Below are 24,079 nucleotides of genomic sequence, written 5' to 3'. Positions count from 1 at the left end.
TCCACTAGGCAGGACCGCAAGCCCGGTGGGAGCTCCTGAAGCAAATATGCAGCTATGACCAAACAGGGGACGGGTGGGAGCAAGACAGCAGCAGGCACCGGCGGCCGCCGCGGGCCAGGGGCCAGCAGGGAGCGCGGGAGCGACAGCAGCGAGGAGGAAGGATGGGCAGCGCAGGCTCGAGGAGGGGGTAGAGGGGAAGATCAGGTACCAGCCGCACCTGAGGCCGCCGCGGACCCGGGGCTGGCAGGGAGCGCAGAAGAAACAGCACCACTCGAAGGAGAACGGCCGAGGAGGTAGGTGACCAGGGGACCCCAAATGTCAACCGGACGTGATTTAGCAGGTAGCAGATCCCAGAATTCAAAAAGGAGCGTTTGACAACGGGATGCATCTGCAAGCCAGTCCACAACCACGGGGGTGGGACGGCGGCCCCAGCACATCGCAACCCTGCGTCTCGCCAGCAGCAGGAGCATAGCAATTAGCCAACGAGCAGCGTCTGGGCACGGCTTGATGAGTCCGAGAAGACAGAGGAGGGGATCTGGGTCCACGGCAGCGCCAGAGATTTCTGATAAAGTGGAGCAGACCTCCATCCAGAACCCCTGCACCCTCGGGCAAAGCCAAGATAGATGAGCGAAGTCAGCGGCCGGCGCTGAGCATCGCCTGCAGGAGTCCTACGGACTCAGTCCCAAGCGATGAAGATACGCCGGAGTGCGATAGAACCGATGCAAGAATTTGAAGTGAATCAGGTGGAGCCGATAGTTCGGGGAGAGTTTAGTGGTCTGGTTGCAGCAGTACGACCAGTCGGCGTCAGAGATGTCCGCGCCGAGATCCGCACTCCACGCATCACACGCCCGAGTCGACGAGATGGGGAGGCTTCCAGCGCAAGGGCATACAATCTAGTAACAAGCTTGTGTGGGGACTCCGAAGTGTATACTAAGTCCAGTGCCGGGAAAGGGGGTGGTGGACCCGGGAAGGTCGGGTATAATTTCCGACAGACGGCACGCAGTTGGTAAAAGAGAAGAGTATCCATCAAGGAGGGGGACTCAGGGAGGGAGTAAAAGGAGTCATCTGGATACAGATCCGCAATGGTCTTTAGTCCACAGGATGCCGCATGACGAGACATGCTGGATGCCTGCAGAGGCGGAAAGTCCGGGTGAGCGACGATGGGCACGGCGTAAGCAGATAAGGAAGAAAGACCTGATAGTCGACTAAGAGAGAGCCATGCCCAGCGCAGCATCTCAACGGTGTTTATCTCCGCCCGGGGACAAACCGCAGGAGCGAAGAGTGCCGTAGAAAGAGGCCAAGGGGAGGCGACATCCAGCTCCACTGCGATGTGAGGCTGGTAAGGGGTGGGATGCAGCCAGAAATGAAGGAAACTGGCCTGCGCGCAGAGAGCGTACAATTTAAAATCCGGAGCGCCCAACCCGCCAGCTGACATCGGCAAAGTCAGAATGTCATAAGCTATTCTAGGTTGCCGCCCGGCCCACACCAGCGACACTATCAGTGACTCAAGGCGGCGGAAAAAACAGGAGGTGAGGGGGATAGGTATGTTGGAAAAAAGGTAAAGAAATTTGGGAAGCACTACCATCTTGGCTATGGCAACCCGGCCCGCCAGGGAGAGTGGCAACCGGCTCCACAGGGAGACCTTAGATTTGAGCCAATCCACCGCTCGTCCTAAGTTGGAGCGCCAAAGCTCATCCTGGTCTCTGCTCAGCCAAATTCCCAGATTGTGTGTGGGTCCAGCCGCCCATTCAAAAGGGTAATCCGGCGCAAACGAATGAGTGGCGTCAGTCAGGGGAAAGAGCACTGATTTATTCCAATTAATCTAGATGCCTGATAGCCCGCCAAACCGGATCACCTCCCGCACCAAAGGACTTAGGTTTTCTTGAGGGTGCAGAACATAAAGAGTTACGTCGTCGGCATACATGGAGACCAGGAGGGAGCGAGATGAAAAACCAATACCCTGTGGGTATGATGTTGCCGCAGCCGAGCGCCCGGGGGCTCCATAGTGAGAGCAAAAAGCATGGGTGACAACGGACACCCCTGCCTGGTACCGCGCGAGTTGGCGATTGGATCCGACGTCAGGCCATTTACCCGAAAACGAGCTGTGGGAGCAGTGTAGAGTGGGCGAATGTTCTGCAAACAGTGGGCACTGAAACCCATTCAAGAAAGGACGTAAAAAAGGAAGGGCCATTCTAGTGTGTCGAATGCTTTCGTGGCATCAAGTAAAGCCGCCACAGCCGGAAGGTCAGGGTTAATTTGGTGCAGTACGGAGAAGATGGTCCGGAGATTGTGAGAGGAGTCCCTACCCGGAATGAAGCCAGATTGATCGGGCAGAGCAATGGTGGGCATTAATAATAAAAGGCAAGAAGCGATCAGTTTGGCGAAAATGTTGTTGTCAATATAAATGAGGGAGAGGGGGCGATAGGAGTCGCAGCAATCAGCAGGTGTGTCGGGCTTAAGAAGGAGAGTCAGCGAGGCCTCGCGAAGAGACGGCGGAAATATACCAGTATCAAAGGATTCACTGTACATAGCGGCAAGATGCGGGACCAATAAGGGGGCATAGGTTTTATAAAAGGCTGCGGGCAAGCCATAAAGGCCTGGTACTTTGTCGCTTGGGAGGGTGCCGATCGCCACCAGGATTTCTTCCTTCGAGAAGCACTCGTCGAGAAACTTGCGATGACAGTCCGCCAGCCAGACTAAAGCAATAGATTCAAAGTATTGGTCAAAGTCCGCTGAGGAGGGGGGAGAGCCCGCTGAGTAAAGATTGGAGTAGAACGTAGCAAATCGAGCTCTGATCTCTTCCGAGGACGTGGTGCGATCTGAGCAACCATCACTAAGGGCAGTGATATAAGAAGCCCCACACGGGGGTCGCAGAAGGTTGGCGAGGGTGCGCCCAGGGCGATCACCCTCCCCGAAGCGGCGGGCACGGCCCTCTCTACCCAAAAAGGACAGTTTGTGATCCGCCTCGTCCGAGAACTCAGTGTGCTTTTGGCGCAGAAGTGCGAGCGTTTCAGGGCGGGGATCGAGCAACAGGGCAGGGTCCAAGTCTCGGATCTCTCCCTCCAGGCGAGCAAGCGCAGAGCGAATAGACCGGAGGACGCCAGACCGCTTATAAATGCACTCACCACGAATGAACACTTTAAAGCTCTCCCAGAGGGTAGAGGCAGAGTCGACCGATCCTACGTTGACCTCAAAGAAGGTGGTGATGGAAGATTGAATCTCCGCACAGAATGCCGCGTCCCTCAGGGCATTGGGGGAAAGACGCCAGGAGAAAGCCCGTCCCTGAGTGCCTGGGGGGCGAATGATGAGCTGGAACGGTGTGTGATCAGAGAGGTTGCGGGTCATATGAGTGCCATCCACCGTCCAGGACAGGACATCAGGCGAGGTGATCCAGAAGTCTATTCTCTACCAGCAGCCCCGCGCCCCCATAATGCAAGTGCCCTCCCGCGCACCCGGCCGCAGATGTCGCCGAACATCTGAGAGCGCATTATCGGCAAGGATAGAGGACAGTGCCGAGGTGGCCCACGGGGTCGACCGGGAAACTCCAGACCGGTCCAGCGCCGTGGAGAATGTGACATTAAAATCCCCACCCCAGATGACGGCTGCAGGGCCACAAGAGGAGATCAAATGCCAGATGAGGTGGAAGAAATCGGGGTCGTCTGAGTTCGGGCCATACACCGCAGCGATGGTGACCGGTTGCGCTAGAAGGAGACCGTGTAGAATCACATATCTACCCTCAGGGTCTATTTCGGAACTGTAAGTCTGCCAAGGGAGACAGCGGCGCAGCAAAATGGAGACCCCTCTGGCGTAGGAGGAATATGTCGAGGAGTGGGCTCCCCCCAATAGCGCGCCTGAAGCCTAGAGACCGAGCTAGGGAGTAGATGGGTCTTTTGCAAGAGACAGACGTCCACGCAGTGGCGCTGCAAATGGGCGTGGGTTAGGCGGGCCTTGCGATAGTCATTCAGAACACGGACGTTCAATGTCCAGCATTTCAAATTAGTCATGAGGGGAGGCAAAGAAGGGGACGCCGCTTAGGAAGCACGGCAGGGAGATCAGCATAGCCACAAAGCCGGGGGTCGCTAAGCGGGCTGGCAATTCAAAGAAGGCAGCAAGAAAGCCTGCAGCCCGGCAGAGAACAGGCCGCTCCAGTGGGGGCGAAGTCGCGGAGCTGGGAGGCAGGGGACCTGTGCCGCGACAAACGCGCCAATGTGACGCTGTAGACGGATAACGAGGACCAAGCCATCGCCGCAGCATGCGGGTGCCGAACCATATAGGGGAGCGCCCGACGCCAAGCGCAGCAGCACATAATTGCAAGCACAGCATGACAGGAAACATGAAGCATGCACAACTAGGGAGAGGCAACAAAAAGGCATTAATCGAAGCAACTTGCCCATTTGAAGACCGCCCCACCCTCCACTCCCACCCCACCATAGTGCAGCCAATGTAGAGCAAAGGGAGTGAAAACATCAAACATGGCATATCAGGAGCAACAGAACTGTAGGTGCCATAGAGCATCAATGAGGGAGCAGCGTGACACAACCACAATACTATCAATGGAGCAAAACCACCAATCCACCCGCTACAATTCAAGGAGACTTCGTACATTGCATGATAGGAGCATCAGAGCTTGCAAGTTTAAATAGCATCAAAAAAAAATGCAATAGAGCCACAATGTTGACAACGGAACAAGACCATCCCCCCTTCCCCCGTAATTCACAGACCGAGGTCCGCAAAGAACAGAACGAGCAGAAAACTCGCCAGGTTCCCCCCGACAACCCACACCAACCCCCAATCAGGTTGAGAAACCCCCCCACCCCACCCAAGGGACCCGGAACTAGGACAGGGCAGCAGAACCAGAAAGATGGGAATCATCCCTAGTGGAGCGTGGCGGGACTCAGCAAACACCCCTGCGGAGAGGCAGGGTGGACAAGCTCAAGCAGGACAGCAGCCAATTGGCGAATGCAAGAAGAACAGTGTGCCCAGACTGCCCCAGGCACCCAAAGCTAAAATATAGAGGAAAAACCTAAATGTGGGGGAGGACAGAGAAAGAGCGAGAGAAAAGGCCAGCGCCCGGCATCGGGGCGCCATCCTGGGACACATTGCACACTTTGAAATGAGGAGGGGAGGCCCCAGAGATGACAGGAATTTAAGAAGATAGGAGAAGGACCAAACACCTCCCCCCCCCCCGGTTAGCACAGATGGAGCAGATAGCAACAACAGACAAAAAGAGCATAGTGTAGCGTGTAAAAACCCATCAGTCATTGTCACTCAGCTGGTTGGAGGCCTCTCGTCAAGATCTGGCAGGGAGTGTCTGGATTCCCTGTCCAGTCATTTGGCGAACGCAAGGCCCTCCCTGGGGTCAGGGAAGATCAACGTTTTAGTTCCCTGGCGAACCCTTAGTTTTGCCGGATAAGCCAAAGAGTAGGACACCTCGTGTTTCTGAAGGATTTTCTTGGCTGGTATGAATTCTCTCTGCGCTGCTTGTACTGACAAGGTGTAGTCGGGGTAGAATGAAAGAGTGTTACCCTGGTGAGTGATGGTACCTTTGTCCCTGGCTGCACGGAGGATGGCATCTCGGTATCGGAAGTTCAATTTTTTGGCCACAATGAGGCGCGGGGGCATGCCAGGGCGAGGACGAGGCCCCAGTGAGCGATGCGCCCGCTCCACCACGAATACGGATGAGAGGACATCGCCAAAAAGCTCTCTGAGGAGGTTCTCCATGTAGTCCTCCATCTTAGAGATATTGATGGATTCAGGAAGGCCCGTCAGAGGAAGGTTGCTCCGATGGGAATGTGCCTCCAAGTCCTCATTCTTCTCACGGATGACAGACAGGATTTTGTCCATCTATAGTAGTTTCTGTCTATCCTGGATGGCAGTGTCTTCAGCGTCTGAGACCCTGGTTTTGACGTGAAGGAGCCGATTGTCGTGGGAGTCGATAGAGTCGAGTCGAGCTGAAAGCTGCTCTAGTTGAGAAGCTATGCCGGAGACTGCGGACTTCCAACATGATCGCCTTGAGGTCTTCATCTCGACCGGGGAGAGCCTCCGGATCCCCGTCACAGTTCGTCGCCTCAGGGCCCGTGCCATCTTGGCGGGAGGACCTGCGAAGATCAAAGGCAATTTTGGGCTGCTTAGGGTCAGACTTGCCCATGTCAGGCCCGATCGCTACAGGGCCGGCAGGCAACAGGAGAAGCGTTGGGGCCCAGAATGGGATGTGTGGCGCAGAGGAGGCAAAATATCAACCAGGACACCCAGGACACAGAAAGAGCCACTAATGACCAGTCTTCACCGCACCGCAGGTCCGCGTAGGAGAGTGGAGACCCAAGGGGGTGCAGGAAGGAAGCGCTGAAGACTGACAAGACTGGGGCGGGTATTGACACCCTAGATAGCGCCCTCAATGAACAGCGCAGGCCCAGCACCCAGGATAATAGCCTCCAGACTCCAGCAGAGTCAACTCCAGGTTCACCTGCAAATGAGGGTCGTAGAGTCAAAACGTTGCACGTGGGGCCCACTGGTCTAAGAGGAAGGAGGCAGAGTCTGGTAGTGAGGGTCGCAGGCAAGGATGACTCTTGGCGGAGGCAGGCACCGTCCAAAAACCGTGGGGCCAGGCAGCCGGGGCCCAAGCAGCACAATACCAGCACCGTCAATTGGGACCTCAATGCAGGGGTCGGGCCTGGGACGGCCCTCGGGTGGTAACAGGAGAGGAGAAAGTGCCGGCCGGCGCCCTCTAGCGCCCCCCTCATGTAGATGGTGTGTTGTCGCTCCGCCGCACGGGTTATCCAAAAGGAAGGGCTGAAGGCCTCACCCGGAGGGCCCCCGCAGCCGCCGGAGCCGCCGCGCCGCCCAAGCCGTGGTCTCGCCAGAGGCCCCAGCCGCCCACGTGTAACGTCGGCGGGACCCCCCCCAGCCAGACCCGGCCACGGCTCACAGGACTCTGGTGCGCGAGCCCCACGGAGAGACACCCAGACTAGACGGGGCCCAGGATTCCCGTCACGCCGCTGCCCAGACAGGCCCGCACGCAAGCCGGGACCCGGCAGCCTACTAGAGCTGGAGCAGGCACTAGACCCCAGGCAGGCCGCGAACACTCGGGCGCGGGACGGACGGCAGGGAGCCCGCAGCCCGTCCCCAGCTGATCTCCCCCAAGGGGTGCCACTCACCGGAGGGTGCAGAATGTATGGCAGCGACGCTACCCCAGCGCCGCGGCCCTCGACCAGGTGCCGCGAGTGGAGCGACAGAAGACACAAGGTCCGGCCTCAGCTCCCAGGCAGCGGCCCCGATCTCAGCCCCGGGAGCCTCCAAACAGGCAGATGGGGCACCAGCAGGCGTCGGACGTCCCCACAGGCAGGTAGGCAGTGCAGAGGGGCAGCAGCGGTAGTTTAGGCTGTAGGATAATGCAGGATTAGGAGCTTGGCCGGCAGAGCCCACTCAAGGTGCGGCCATTTTGCAGCCGGCCAAGCCATGCCCCCTTCAAGTCTTCACCTTTATTTTGACATTTTCAACTCTGTGCTCACCCCAAACAGTGCGTTTTAGCCTGGGGCAAGATGTCATTGGTTACTGTAGATAAGTTATTCTTTGGCACTCAGACAATAGGCAATCATAAACTGAGCGGAAATAGACAAGAACATTTATAGGTGCCACTTCGTATGACCTTTAACAGATTGATATAGAGTAGCAGACGAGGATTTGATTGTTTTGTGTGAACCAGTAGTATGTTTCACAACCATTTGGGAATCTCATGCACTGACAATTAGAGAAGATGGTGCCAATATTTCCACAATTCGAGGAAATGGCGCCATTTGCCCAAACTTGCTTGATGCACATTTTTCCTAATTCAGATTTTTGTACAGTGACTGTGGATATCAACATGGTTTTCAAGGATTTCAGATCCTTGCAGGAGGTTTGTTAGCTGCTGCTGCAATATATAAGACATGACCTATTGCACCGTTGAACACTACAGCATCTTCAACACCCATCATCATTATTAACTGAAGTCTCTCAGCACCTGAAATATAGTATAGCTGCTGCAATTAGAGCAGGTTCTTTCTGTCTACTCCCAGCCCATTCTTAGCCAACCTCCCAGCATCCAGTGCTATTGTCTTTGCCATAGTGCCAGGCTTTTACAGCATCACTCACCAGTATAATATAAATCTCTCACATATCTTCCACCCCAACACACCACAAAACTATTCACAATGCTGACACAGCATCCCACGCCTCATCTCCTAGAATCCTTTGCATCTCCCTGTCATCACCCTGCGCCCAGTCCCTCACCACCCGAGCAGGCACCACCAGGTCCTAACAGAACACAATGGTGTGCATACCCATAAGCCTCTACTCTCAGAGTGGCATATTATCAAGGGGGTTTATCTCCGATTTTTTGGCTTTAAAAGCCAAGAAAGCGGAGATAAAATTATCTCCCTATTACCTAGCTGTCGCTAACACCAGTTAGCGACAGCTAGTAGGAGATAGCGACCATCTTGGGCCCCACTTTGCATTTCAGTGATATTTATCACTAATGACATGCAAAGTGGGCGTGCCAAGATGTTAGCGACTGGAAACAGTCGCTAACATCGCTATCTCCTATTACCAACTTTTGGAGATATTCGCGCTAAGCGCGAATATCTACAAAAGCTAACACCTGCCCTGAGCAGTTCTTAGCCATGTTATCCAATGGGAGGTGGATAACATGGCTAAGAGCATTAGCTCGGTAATGCATGAATATCGCTGACTTTTCAGCGATATTCATGCATTGCGGCCGGTTTTTATCGCATTTGCGATAAACCTTGGTAATACCAAGGTTTATCTGCGATAAAAATCGCCGCAGCTCAGCGGTAACATTTTGTCTCTAACCAAGCAATAGCGATAATTATCGCTATTGCTTGGTAATATGCCCCAGAATTCCATAATATATACTGTGCTCCGTGAACCTCTAGCTAGGGGTGGGTGAAATATCTAGGGGGAATTACAAACCAGCAAAATTTAGCATATTTGTTTCCCACCTGCAGAATGTACCTGGGGCCAATCCAAACCTCCATGGGTGGAAATACATGCTCAAAGCCAAATGCAGAGTTACTTTTAGAAGCACTGTTGGAGGGCTGGGTAATGTATTATAATTGTTGCTAACCTGTAATAAAGTAAATACACTACCTGGACCCTGACAGTGTTCTTCAAAGCAACTTCTGCTACAATTAACAGCACTGTTAGGCAGGGTCCAGCCGGTGTAAACAATGTAATGCAATCACCATTAAGATAATGGACTCTGACAGTGCTGGGCACTAGACAGTACAAATATTTCTCGTACCATTCATTCCTTACCGCTTGGAACAAGTAATTCCTTTTCTGCAGGGCATTCTGTCTTTTTAGGTTGAGCCTGGGTAGCTCATGCGCTGCTCTACAAGGCTTGTTGTTCCTGGATATGGACTTTAAGCACCGCCCATCTTTTCAAAATGAATGTTTGTAATTGGTCAATAGGTTTAGTAGTCCATCCTTTTGGACTTTTGTTTCCTCCTATGAGGACCTCCTCTGTTACATGTGATTTTATGCTTCATGGTATTTCCCAAACTTCAAGCGCACTCTTTTTTTGAGCTTGGCCTATCTCTGCTCACGTTGCTGCCATGAAACCTTTGTGGCCGCTTCATTTTTCGCTCCCCTCTGTGCTGCTCTTAATGACCCATGCCCTTCGCTACACCTCCTCACCCCTCCCAAAAGAGTGCATGCCCACCCCAACAACCCTCCAAGGTCTCTGCTTCTTGCTTGCTTTTGCTATCTCTTCAAGACTGTCTTTCCTCTCAACCTTTCGGTCTCTAAACTCTTCCGACCCCTATGCTACCTCCCTTTGTTCAGATTGTACTTGGACTCTCTTCCACTGCGCCGCCCTCATTTTTCCCTCGCCTTTTCCACTCTGATACCGCACCACCGATTTCTCTGTGTGCATCCCACCCTCCCATCCTCCCTTTGTATGTGCAGCAGTTTGACACTAGATGCACCTCTGCCTCATCAATTGACACAAATCTATCCCTCTTTGGGCCTTATTTATGAAGGCCTTGCGCCGCCGGTGCGTCACTTTTAAAATGGGAAAAAGTGACGCACTGGTGGCGCAAGGCCTTCATAAATAAGGCCCTTTGTTTTTATTCATGAGCGGAATCTCATTTGCGCCTAGTATGGGCTATCACAAGGCTTCTTTCTACCACCGTCATTGCAGCATCTTCAACACCTTCTCTGTTCACCCTCTCTTCTAATCCATTACCGTTTGCTTCCTCCTCTTCAGGGATTAAAAAGAAATGCGAGACCTATTGCATTGCACATGCTTGCTTTTAATGATGGAATGCAGGTGTGAAACCCGGGGACATTTTTAAATAGCCTGCAGTTTTGCATCCATTTACCACAGATTTAAAAAAAGTATTTTGCCAACCTGTACATCCAGCCCAACGCATAAAGCAAAATATCTGCAGATGATAGCGTTCTATGGCCTGACAACAGAGGGAGTAACAATTGATGGCATGCTTTGAAAAAAAAATTACAAAACAGTTACAGGTAGTATGGATAAGATTTACATGAGGGGCGCTCAATGTTTTTATATTTGCAATGTTGGCTGTGAAAATGACTATGGATACAAAGATTTCTTAAACCCTACTCTAGATTGTAAATCTCTATTGATCAGGCCCCCAACTGGCCAGTTTAGGTATTGACAGCTCTACACTAACACAATTTTCCCTAAACCTTACGTTCATTACCACTGAATTAAACTATGTCAGCACAAAGGCCTTCATTTTGAGAGATGAAGAAAATGGGTATATCCCCAACCCCGGAATTACTGATAATGAAAGCACGGGTAACTCGGAGGGTATGGAAAATCTGGCCCATTAGGAGTAGGAGCCTGAGGGTCATCTAAGAAGTTGGAAATTACAGGAGAAATGGTGATTCTGGGTCAGATGTTTCTTGGTGAAAGCTACAGTATTTCAACAAATTTTATAATTCAGATGAGGGCAGTAACCGCTGTTACTGGCCCCTTCGGAAATACGAGGACACTGCTAATAAGAGCCAAAGATGGCAGCTTTGTACTTAGCTCATTGGCTCATTCTTAGTGCTGATGCAAACCACTTTACCCTTTTGAAAACCTTAAAGTTCTTCATAGTGGCATCAGAAGAGACATGCTTTAACTGGATTGTATGAAGAATAATCTGTGGAGACATTCCATTTCCCTAACATGAAAATCGTAGAGAACCATTAAAGTCATCCTGCAATGGGACCAACAGCGCACATCTACTACTGATGAGTTTAAAATATTGGCGACCTCATTGGAGTGATATTAACTCACATACAAAAGTATCACTGAAAAATATAAATTTTTAAACAAATTTAGTTAAAGCTTTCAAATAACATGAAATATTTACATTTTATCATCCTATTTTACATCATCAAGCTTTCAAATAAGATCAAATATTTACATTTTACCATCCTATTTCACATCGTCCTATATAACGTGATAGGTTTCTGCTTTAGAAACTAAAGCTCACCTGGAACCCCAATGTGATTTTCTATGCATCTGATATAATTTTGAGCCTTTATTGGGAGGTCCTCAAATTTTCTGGCATGGGTTGTGTCAGACTTCCACCCTGGCATTACCTCATATTCCACCTCTGCTTTCTGTAGAATTTCTTGGTTTGCTGGGGAAACAACAATATTTAATGAGCAAAGTATCATAAAACGAGGAATGTCATTTGCTGGCAGTATTTGACCTTTCTCTTAAGGGTACCAGGAGTAACACCACACATCCTTTGGCAATAATGACTAGACAAGAAACGACATTGCATATCATTTTATCCCACCTACTCCTTTTCATTACATACGATGGCATGACGCGGCTTTTGAGAATGACAGCTGTAATGGAGAGAATCAGGAATTAATTCAAAATAATGCCTGTGTCATCAAACGCTTGGCCACAGAACATCAGGGCACATATTGCACATATTGCTCAAGAGGTGCAATGGGCAAATATGCTTTGAGCATCCCAAGGCATAATGGCATTATAGAAGGTGCTGCAGACGCTTGTGCTGTCCCTTCTTTAATACTGATAGTGCTGGAGCACATGTAGCACCAGCGCTATCTTTAGAGGGCATTCTCTTATTTGCCTGATGGTGTTTCCCTATGTAAATGAACAATCACTTTGATTCTGCACCAGCACTGTATTATGCATACTGGCTCAGAGGCAAACAGGATCTTACGAGGATACTGATAATGTGCCACAAAATGTGGGGCCTTGTCAGTACACCTCCTTAACCCCTTCGCTTCAGCCCAAATTTTGCCGTGGCGCGGGGGGTGTAAGTGGTGAGCACGGCACTGCGGTGCTCATGACAGAACCACACCGTCAAGAGTCACGGGCGTGTGCTCATGACGGCGTGGTTCCGTCATGACCCCGCCGCTCAATAATTCGCCCGCACAGGCGGGGAATTAATGCCGCGTGGGCGGAGCGGCAGCCACATGACTCATTATGGCGTGGTTCCGTCATAAGCACACAAGGGGTTAAACTAGCCCTCTGGTAGTGACAAAGGGAGTCCCAAAGTCCCAACAGACATCCCCCTGGAGGTAGGTGCAATCACTCACTGCACATATGTAGTAATCCACGCAATACTTTAAATGAATTTCTGAAGTATCTTTAATGAAGTACAAGATATATGGAGCAGCCATCAGCAGTAGAAGCACAATACTGGTTCACATTAGAACATTCAATGTGATGCCATTCCACTGCATCATGACTGCATCATACAATTCTAAATATTACCACATATCTTCCCCCTATGGAATCTAAAAGAAAAAAAAAAAGAAAACATTAGAGAAAATATTCAATCCATAGAAAACAATACAAAATGAAAAATGCACAAAGAAACATAACATTACAAATGAGATACTTTGCACAAACTACCAAAACTCCACTTCTTACCACCATCCAGCTCAGCCACAGAACCTTTGACAGAAATTACTTTATGTGCCTGAGAAAACTTACTCTCTTCCTTTTCCACAAAACCAAATGTTCTTACAACAACCCAATCACCTTCCACAAACACCAATTCCTTAGCACCTTTCCTACTATCAAAATCCATCTTATTACGCCACTGACAATCTACAACTCTCGACCTCATTCTTTCCCTATCAACCCACACTTGATTCTTCTCCTTCAACCACATCGGAGATTCCTTAGTACCCGGCTCCCTTCCTTTCAATGCCACAAAAGGAGAAACTCCAGTCACCGAATGAGGCGTAATTCTATGACCCCACATCATTTTCCGTAATTCATCTTTCCATGACAAACCATTAGCCAGAGAAAGTTGAATACAATCCATTACAATTCTATTCGCCCTTTCCACAAGGCCATTAGCCTGTGGACGGAACAAAGCTACCCTTTCATGACTGATTCCAAGACTAAAAAGAAAACTAGCCATCTCAGAAGAAACTAATTGAACTCCATTATCAGTTACAAGAGTTTTTGGCACTCCCTCTTCCAAGAAGACTTCTTTCAAAAATGCTATCACATTACCAGTGCAGATTTGCCCCAAAGATTTGCAAGTAAACCATTTGCTATGGTAATCAACCAATACAAGTAAAAAACGATTATTGCTTCCCAACTTGTCAATTTGACCCAAAACGTCCAAACCTAATTTCTCCCAAGGTTTCATAGGTAGTTCCACACATCTCAAAGAAGGTTCTCTTGTAGCCTTTACCTTATCACTATTGCTACAAGCATGACAATCTCGCACAAGATCTTCCACATTCTTGTCCATCTCCGGCCACCAATAAGATTCCCTTAATCTTCGCTTTGTCAAACTCCTACCTAAGTGCCCTTTATGTACCATTCTCAACAATTTTGACCTCAACAAAACCGGTGGAACTATCCTATTTCTTCTTAGAATCTTGTCACCTTCCAAACTAAGTTCATCCTTAACCGACATGTATTGTCTATGTACACTCTCTTCACTAGATCCATTCCAAGAATTCATAATCAATTCTTTCACCTTCTTATACTCCTCGTCCTTCTCCATCGCTTCTCTCCACTCATCCTGACTAACAGCAAATTCACAGTCTACAATAACTACAAAATCCTCAAAAATTTCCACACAAGAATCATCTTCCACTGGCATTCTAGAGAGACAATCTGCAATAACATTCCTATTGCCACGCACATACTCAGCCACAAAATTGTAGTCTAAGACAGATAGTAACCACCTTGATATACGGGGAGTTACGCTTCCATCTAAACCCCGTCCACCTTTAAAAACATGGACTGAAGGCTTATGATCCGTTTTCACATTAAAAGGCAACCCCCACAGATAATACCTAAAATGCGCTATTCCCCAGCAGCATGCCAGTGCTTCCTTTTCTATAGTAGAATACAATTTTTCTGCTCCCTGTAATCTGCGTGAAGCAAACCGAACGATTGTTTCATTACTATCTGACACTTGTAACAACACTGCCCCTAATCCAATGGATTGCTAATCCATTGTGTTGTGCACGCGTGGGTTCGAATCCCATCCTCATCGCCAATTTATGTAGTAATCCACGCAATACTTTAAATGAATTTCTGAAGTATCTTTAATGAAGTACAAGATATATGCAGCAACCATCAGCAGTACAAGCACAATACTGGTTCACATTAGAACATTCACTGTGATGCCATTCCACTGCAACATGATTGCTAGGGGATCTTTCTCCCCTCTTTAAAGTGCAGGCAGCATTCCGCCTGCATTGTGAAACATGGATAAGCTTATAAACAACCACACAGTATTTCACTAAATGTGCTGCCTCCAGGGCAGGCGCCAGTTTGCAACAGCCCTAACGTTAGCCCAATATTTGTAATAGAACACACTGTTCTGTTTTCGCCCAGAGCACCTGTGTAAAGGTGCACTGTGGTGCAAACAGGGATAGTGTACCCTATCAGTGGTACGGGCCCTGGTCAGCAATTGTATTGCGCACGAAGTGCTCGCATCTTGGCTACTATAGGCGCTGGAAATGCAGGAGCTGGAGTCTGAAAGCTGCAAGTCTCAGGGAATCACTAATGTCAAATCTGCGACATTCAGGGCAATGTTTACAATAAGTCTACCGCCCTCATGTAAAGTTTGGCAGATGGAATTCTCTGTAAAAAATAACGCAGAAATCCCGACTGCTGTTTTACAAGTGCATTACAGTCAATGGCCCTCTAAATGCAGTTAACGGTAAATAGATGACAATGGTGGTAGGTGGAGTTTATGCTTCACTATGTGAATGTGCTAGTACGTACTCTTGAACAAGTGCAGTATAGTGATCCTGCCTGGTGCTTTACCAGCTGTTCCATGTGAAGATAACTTTCTGCTCATAAGCCTTATGTGAACAGCACTTAGTGCACATGGGCACAATCTGTAAATGCTTTCAGAGGCACTGGTGCAGCTTTGGGGTTGGTGAACTAGGACAGAAGTCAGCAAGAGAGAGCATCTGCTAGAAATTAAAGGTTCTCTGTGGGGTTTCTGTGTCTGCAGGAAGGATGGCGCCTAGGCTGGTAGCGGTGAGAGTTTGGTGAAATGTAATAATACTAGTATGGTGCTACAGGTTGGAGGGGATCCCCAAACCTCTACAGTGAGTGACAAGGGCTCACTCAGTGACTATAACAAACAAATCCTGTGCACACGTTTTGTTTGGTGTCTGTACTACTCATTCATAGTAACAAAGTATCATCATATGAAACAAAGTGGACACATCAGAGTGGTTTCTTTCAAATTAAAATATATTGGACATCAAGGAATACAACCAGCCGACACGTGTTTCGTCATGCGGGTGTTGAACCTGTGACTCTTCAGGGCTGTCCAAATCAAAAAGTAGGAGTTCGAATAGCCGGTGATATTTCCAACCCGGCTAGCATGGGTGTAACGTAGATATCTTGGTGATGTTTTGCCTCACTGTAAACGGTCAAAGTGGGATGGACGTGTACAGCCATCTCCACCAGGATTCTGAAAGATAGCAGTGACGTCATGAACGGTGGTGTCTTGTTCCTCTTCTAGAAATTGCTGTGTGGCCAGAAAAAGAGTCACTCAGCAGAGTATGAGTGGCTTACAGTAAGAAACGTACTGTGCGGTTTGAGGGGCAGGGCACTGAGAACGTGTTCACTGGTGGAACTACTGCTTGAAGACACCAGTAAATTGCAGTTACTTCTTCTAACCACATGATCCATCAGGACACAAATATAGCCTCTCTCTCCAGCATGGCTGAAGAATCTTCTCCAACGGATAATGAAGTTCTAACCTCATTTTCCTCCCGATCCACAGCATCCTTTCAGACCTTATTTAGCCAGGTCAAATTTAGCTCCCCACTTGACCCCTGCCCCCCAATATTCCTTCACCTTGTTCCAGAAAGTGTAGCCAAGAATCTTACAGATATCTTCAATCTGATGTTTGAGACAGGCTACTTTCCTAAAGAGTGGAAAAGAGCTTCCATTTCCCTCTTTTAAAAAAAAACCCACTTTGGATGCCAAAGATCCTAATAATTATCACCCCATCTCTTGCCTTCCCTTACCAGCAAAGATCATAGAGAAGGCCATTAAAATCAAACTCTCTCCTTTCATCAGCGATAATGGATGAGAAGCAATTTGGCCTTAGAAGCCAACGTAGTACTGAATCATCCCTCATTACTGCCTTTGAAGAAAACAGACAAATCTTATGTGCAGCTGGCAAGGCTGCCTTAATTCTAGTAGATCTCTCTGCAGTATTTGATACAGTAAATCATGGCCTTCTTATAGACCGTTCATCCTTTCTAGGTATCCGGGCAAGGCCCTTCAGCTTCTGGAGTCTTTTCTCTCAGACCGAGAACAGTTAGTCACCGTGGATGAGTTCAACTACCCTTCCTTCTCTCTACCATGTTGGGTCCCACAGGGCTCATCGCTGAGCCCTACGCTGTTCAATCTTTACATGACCCTCTTGGCTGATCTCATTAAATCATTTGATTTTGCAGTAGTGTCCTATGCTGATGATACCCAGGTTGTGGTGTTAGTGGCCAGTTATTCTGACAACACTGCCCCCAGAATCCACAATTGCATGTTGCAGATTGGGTAATGGATGTCCCAAAACAATCTCAAACTTAACTCGGGTAAAACCGAGGTGTTACTGTTTGATAGAAATACATCTTTTTAGTTTCCCGAATGGTGGTCACAGGATCTTGGACTACCCCTCCTCCCGGTCTCCAAGTCTAAAAACATAGGGGTTGTTTTTGACAGTAATCTTTTTTTTGAGGGGCACATCAACACTATACTTTGCTTGTCTTTTTACATGCTTAAGACACTAAAGAAAGGTCTCCCATTCATTCCGAATGATTTATGGAAAAGTGGTTTCCATTCTCATTATTTCTAGAATAGATTACTGCAACAAATTGTTCATTAACGTCAAGAAAAGATGTCTACAAAAAATGCAAATACTTCAGAACGCTGAAGTACAATATTCTGGGATTCTCCTAAATTTAAATCGGTCTCCCAGGGTCTTGGTCAGTTACACTGACTACCCATAAACATTTTTAGATTTTAAGGCCCTCTGCATCGCCTTTAATACACTGCATAATGTGGGACCCAAACATCTGAATCATCGCTTACAATGGTACACTCCCAGTAGATCACTCAAAACATCGTAAGCTCGTAACCTAGTTACTTCAAATTTAAAAGACCTAACAGGGGCAGCAGGAGTTTAATCACGTGCATCCCTAAGCTTTGGAAGTCAATGCCCCTTCACCTAAAGGAAAACAAAGAATTGCTCTTCTTCCAGAAAGCTCTTAAAACATGGCATTTCAACAGTTAGAACATTTGTTCCTGGTCTATTAATAAAGTTGTCTTTTTTGGATTGTGATTTATCTTTAGAGTTATAGCGCCTAGACACCTCAGGGTAGTAGCGTGCTCTACAAGTGTAATTTCCATTTAATTTCACTTCAATTCATGTTATTTCTCTGCATCTAGTGTTTCAAGAAATCAACATCCATGTATGCTCCATCCTGGACCATAGTACAACAGACGCTATGAGTGAATGTATTGTTTTATATCAAATTAAGCCCCTCCATTTAACAATAAAAGTGAAAAACACTGTATTATATTCCAGTTGTTGCAGGTATCTCACGTATTTCGTAACTTATCAACAGCTTAAGCCAGTGTGCAGAGTTATTAGAGTTTGAACCTTCTGAGATTTTAAGAAGAAAATAGACATTAAAGGGCAGAATGAAATAATGCAGCATTGTAATCCAGAGATTTGCACCAAAGTGTTCTTTGTATTTTTTTTTTACAGTAACTACAATATGAAAGCATTGTTAGGATTATGGTCTGTTCCAAACCTGCAAATATTGTCTTTGTCCTAAAGGTTCTGCTGTTATTTTCCCCCATCTTAGCTCAATTTGACCTGCTGCTTATCAGAAGGGACCTACCAAAGTGAAGATCTAGTGCTCCTAATGGACATCTTTGGTGTAACCAAAGATTGGGGCATCCTGTTAAATTAAGGTGTCTAGTCCTCTTAAACGTGGTGTCCAGATCATGGTTTACGGCAGAATTTCGTATATTTTATATTCATTAGCTGCACCCAGGGGTTCTACCTCCAGGTATCCTCATCTAACTTAAATTCAGAGACCTCTGGCAAATGAGGCTCTTTCCAGTATATTGTTTTAGTTTGTAAATAATCGCAAACATTGTGTGCATTGTTCTACAATAATGATCGTAAATAGTGAGTTGAACTTTGGTGCTCCCGTTACAAGGATACCCTTACATAACTCTGAACATCCTTTTGATACAAAATGTTCAGTGCATGATTAAAGATGGCTTGTGCCCATGGTGAAACACAAGAATAGCCCCATGGGTGCGTTTTTTTCCTTGCTTTGTCTGCTAATTATGTCTATGGCTCCAATAGGAGGAGGCATTTGTAAGTTGTAACTGTCAAAGATCATGACGTTACTGGCACTGATTGTCATTGGGCTGCTGGCAGATTGGCAAAGGCTGGTGCCTCACTTCACATAATTAAAAACCTACATCGACACTTATACACTGGATTTGAAGCTCCATACTTCCCTTTTCATCAAGGCTGGGACTAAAGCTGATGTCCTGGTGCTGGTCTTGTCTGCTTGAAAGCCACTATCCAGCCAAATAAGTCAAGAGACAAAGACGCAGATCACTAAGGAGCCCACGATCCAACTATCTAAAAGTTTAAGGAATGTGTGGTGATTTTGAATGACGAGCACAATCAATGTGTTGTGAATACAGGGCTATCTCTACCTTAAGTGGGCTGGGTACCAAAAGACGTGCCCCAAGTTACTCTTAGGATCTCTAGACCCTGCCCTATCAGAGAGAAGTTTAGCAGTTTGTTGTCCTGTGCTAACAAGATAGCTCAAAGATGGCCTGTATGGTCCTCTTATGTGTCTGTGTAAATCCCACACGGATTCTCCCCGTGGGTCTAACAGATGCGTGTCCCCCATAAGAACCTACCATAGTTTGCCTGAATATGTAGTTGTGGACTCAGAGTAGCTAGGACTGCCAGGTAAAGAGATACCTGTAATTTAAGAGACTGGAATCATTCACCCGATAACGGGAGTATGCCAGTTTCCTGGGTTGATTTATTCTGGATTCCACTGCGTTACAATCTTTTTCTTTTTTTTTAAACCTTTTATTTATGATTTTGTCATATATAACAACAACACCTCTTAGGTGACCACATGGCAATTCGCTTCTGCTTTTAAAGCTTCACAACATGAATGTATCAAGTGGAGAGAGCCTGTAAGGCACATACTCACAGCAATTTTGCATATTTAAGAATGATACAATGATAGTACATTTAGAACAGCAGAGGCCAGCACAACAAGCAGACAGCATTATCTCAGCCACAGTTCCCATAGGACCCAAGCCCCCTATCCCCAAGTAATAACAACCTAGGATGGTGTTCATGCATCAGTTTGTGGGGGTGGAGTGTCCATCTCATCTGAGTCCTGTAAAAGGAGATAACTCTGAAGGGGGCCCCATATGTCCTTAGGCCTGGAGGCTTGCGGAAGGGTTTCAGCATACGTAATCGTTTGCTCCTGGCAATATAGTAAGTCTGCCGGCCAGTCCTTTAACTTCGGGGCACGCCCCCTGCCCCATCTGCAGGCCACCCTACGTTTGGCCACAATAGCGAAATGGCAAGACATTTTCGATATGATTTGAATACCTGCGCAGTATAACCCAGAAGTGCAATCTCTTTCCAGCACACTATCTGTCATGCTCTCAAGCGCTTCAAAGACTTGACCCAAGTACTCCTGCATCGCCAGGCACTCCCATGCCAAATACAGAAATCCTGCCCCTGACCTCCCACATCTCTCACATCTATCAATACCTGTAAGTTTAAGTCTATATTTTTTGGCAGGTGTGTAGTAGAGGCATTGCAGGGATTTTTAATGTATCACCCGCAATCTACAACTGGCAGAGATCTGCGAGTTTTGAAGGCAGCAGTATTTCCATTGTTCATCAGTCACCTTTTGTCCCGACTCCTCGCTCCAATGTGTGCGGGCCGAACCGGCAATTCCCTCTTGTTGTGTGCGTGTGCAACTGTATAAGCCAGATACTAAGTGTTTTCCGTCTGTAGACCCCAGCATTTGATGTAACGGGGTGAGGTTTGCGTGTTCCCTCGGGAAGTCTGGGACAACCGACAGTACCCTCTGTCTCAGGCTCACGTGTAGGAATATGTCCAGAGGTGTAGGCTGTATCCCCTGGAACAAATGGTGTAGAGAACAGAATATTCCTTCAAGGAAGTGGTCTCTGTTAGACCTGGCACCTTGGCGTGAGTCTCCCTTCCACTTTTTGCTGATGTGCCTCAGATGTTTTGCTGGTATTCGATGCTCAGGGCACTGCGCCACGGCCAATCCGTGCCGCAGTGCAAGTGCTCCCAATGTAAAGTGTATCCGTAATTGATTTCCACGATTGGATTATTTGGTTTACTGTCAGTCCCCAGTAACGTGCACGAGGAGTGCCGGGGCTTGTAGATACAAATGCTGCTAGTGGGCCTGCAGCGCTGGTTGCGCCACCCACAGAAGCGGCCTCGTAAGGTATGTCTTGGGTCCGCCATTGCAGACCCTGCGTACAGTCTGGTACTGCCACGCTGACTGCGCAAGTGCACACACTTGCCAGTCCCTAAAACTTCCCTAACCTTCATATCAGTCACCCCTAGGGTAGGCCTACGGGCAGGGTGCATTGTAAGCCTAAGGTAGGACAAGCCAGGATATGTGTGGCATGTCCTAGTAGTGAATTACCGCCCTTTTCGTTCTTCACTATTGAAGGGCTGCCTGTTCTCTTAGGCCAAGGTGAGCTGCCGGAATTATTACACGCTATAGTCCCGGCAGGCTCAGGGAACACGGTGGCATGTCGAGTTTAGTATGCCTGAACTCAGAATAATAAAATACTTCCTTTAGCAAGGTTTATTTTAATATCCTGTGTTTGCAAATGCTACTTTTAGAAAGTTAGCATTTGCTCGCCTAACTATTTCAGCCCGCCTCTGCCAGGATGTGTATCTGCTGTCTGGGTTTGTGTGAGTGACAGGGCTTGGGGATTCCCGGGGACAGTCGAGGTTACCAGGTGGTGAATAGGGTGCTTACACCAGGATGAATGGGCGGAGTAGTCCTTGACTCTGAATAGGGTTGTGCTCCACCACCACAATGCTGGCTCCCCCTCCTGCGGAGCGTCTGATGTCCCTGCCCTGCACCCTGAAAGAAGACGGCAGCTTCCTGTCAACAGAGTGCTCCAAAACTGGGTTGAACCAGGCTCATGCCCTCTGGCCTGCAAAGACAAAAGAAACTGAGTATAAATATAGGAGCCCTGCTCCTAACAAATCAGAACCAGTTTTGACCACGACAAACCTCTGCCTGACTAGAAGGACCAAGAGAAGCTGAAGGACTGAAACCAGTCTGTATCCTGTAAGACTGGCCTGCAGTGGTGCCTTGCTGAGAACGGAGAGGAAAAGACCAGATAGGACTTTGAAGACTTGTGCCTGAAACGATCTCCAAGAGCTTGATCTCGAGCTTGCCCCCTGAACGGAACCCCAGGACCATTGGGTTCTATTCTGATTGTGCCCATCTGCTGTTGGGCCTTAAGTTCTTATTCCCTCGCCGGAGTTAAAACTCGGGTGCCTTCGCCCCTCCTAAGGTCGTGACAGCTCGGAGCCTGGTCGCCCCACCGCAGAAAGCCCCGCTCATCTATGAGCCGCTCTTCGCTTCAGTGCCTGCTCTCCTGTCACCTCGCCTGCTAATGGAGTGCGTTGTGCGCCTCTCATCTTCTCCCGCCGGAATCTGCACAGAGCACATTCCATAGCCTCGGACGGTCCGTACGTCGACACGTACCCGACTGTCTCTCTTTGCCCTCCTGCATACCAAGGCTCGTGCCGCACCTCAAGAAAGGCCTTCTGTACGGTGGTACCGGAAGCCCGGTGCTGCACCCATCTGCCCGAGAACGCGACGCCCCTCACAGATCCACGAGCACGACCTGGAGTGCTAAGAAGTAGTACGCCCCGCAGGCCTGAACGGCGCCTCGCCCCGTGAGCTGCATCAGACTCCGGATCGCCGCAACCCTCCACAGTCCTGCTCACCCGCCTCGCACGTCGAGGGGGCTCCGAGCCGGAGAGATCCTTTGGAGAACCGTCGGCCTCGTCCCGCGTCCTCCCTCACCAGTAGCCGCGCCTGAAACGCCTCGGACATCCACGAGCAAGGTACACTTGAACTCTGTGTCGAGTTCATATCAGATCCAGGGTCCGCAACGTTCTGTTTTCCCTGTCATCGTACCTTGCTGAACAACGAACATTTAAAGACTAATTGCCTATTTAAATCTGGTGGCCTCAAATCGCTAAACGTTATATGGTCTTGTGATAAATCTGCACATGAGTATATCTTTTATATAAAGTCTACGTATTTTTGATACTACCTTACGACTGGTGTCCGTTTGTGGTGGGTCAGTGGGTTTGCTGTGCGTGATCATAAATGCTTAACTTACTATCGCCCTGAGGATTAGCCTCGTCTGCTCGCGCCACGCAACCTAGAGGGTGAGCAGGGGTTATTCGAAGGAGTAGTTCCCTTGCCCTGACTAGAGGAGAGGGTCCCTGCTTGTCGCAAGTGCATGCCTGTGCCAACCAGAGACCCCCGAGTCTAACATTGTAGGCAGCGGTGAGGATTTCGAATTTGCATTTTTGATTTATGTACGGTAAATTACCGATCACCACGTAGTGAGAGCAGACCTATAACAAAGCCACAGATTTACTATCATGTCGAGAGATCTCCAATCGCCAAACCATGCCTGGTTCACTCCCCATGAGAGCACCCTCTGTCGTCTCTGGACTAGATGATGTTGACTGGGAAGGGCTTGAAAATTACAAAGCCGAGCAGTTGAAAGGTTTTTGCTTAAAGTTCCGAGTCGCCCAAACCGGGTGAAAAAACAAAACCCAGACCATCAAGGCACTGAGAGCCTGGAAGGAGTCGAGAGAGCCAGAGAACCAGCTGGTGGTAGATCCACCAGATAGTCTTGTCGAGGTGCCCCGAGGCCTGTCGTCAGAAGAGCTGGCGGACAGGGCGGCAACCAGAGCACATGAAGTAGAGATGGCAAGATTGAACGGACAGATGGTGATGGCGGAGAAGAAACTCCAGCTTGAGCATGAGATACGCATCAAAGAATTGGAGCTGAAAGCAAAAAGCTTGGACCAGCTCCTGGTGGCAGCACAATGCCAGCGCAGGTAGAGTCAAGGGTCTATGTACCGAAAGATGTAGTGAAAGAGTATTTTAAGGGGGATGACATAGGGCAGTGGTTTCGGGCCTACGAGGTAGCCATGCCCTCCCACCGGGTCCCTGAGAGAGATTGGGGAGCGGGGTTGTGGGGGCGGTTCCTGACCGAGGGGCGGGATACCCTGTTAGATCTTCCCTCTGAAGAATCTACTTCCTACCAGCACATGAAAGATGCCCTGATGAACAGATTTGGGTTAACCCCTGAGATGTACCGACAGCGGTTTAGGAATTGTGTGAAGATTCAAGGGGGTATGTATGTGGAGTATGTGACCATTTTCTGCAGAGCGCTGGATGGTTGGGTGTAGGGTAGTAA

At 48.6% G+C, this 24,079-nt stretch overlaps 1 protein-coding gene across 1 annotated transcript in view; it reads right to left on the bottom strand.

Annotated features, from left to right (window-relative positions):
• Positions 1–24,079, bottom strand: part of ADSS1 (adenylosuccinate synthase 1) — a 475,994-nt gene that overhangs the window by 12,102 nt on the left and 439,813 nt on the right. The window contains exon 12 of the mRNA XM_078660279.1: positions 11,514–11,663. Coding sequence (XP_078516405.1) covers positions 11,514–11,663 — 150 coding nt within the window. The remainder of the gene's footprint in view (positions 1–11,513; positions 11,664–24,079) is intronic.

The sequence above is a fragment of the Lissotriton helveticus genome, chromosome 9 (genome assembly GCF_964261635.1).
Source record: "Lissotriton helveticus chromosome 9, aLisHel1.1, whole genome shotgun sequence".
Classification (NCBI taxonomy): domain Eukaryota; kingdom Metazoa; phylum Chordata; class Amphibia; order Caudata; family Salamandridae; genus Lissotriton; species Lissotriton helveticus.
The sequence above is the reverse complement of the archived record's forward strand: the minus strand, read 5'-3'. Positions and strand labels throughout refer to the sequence as shown.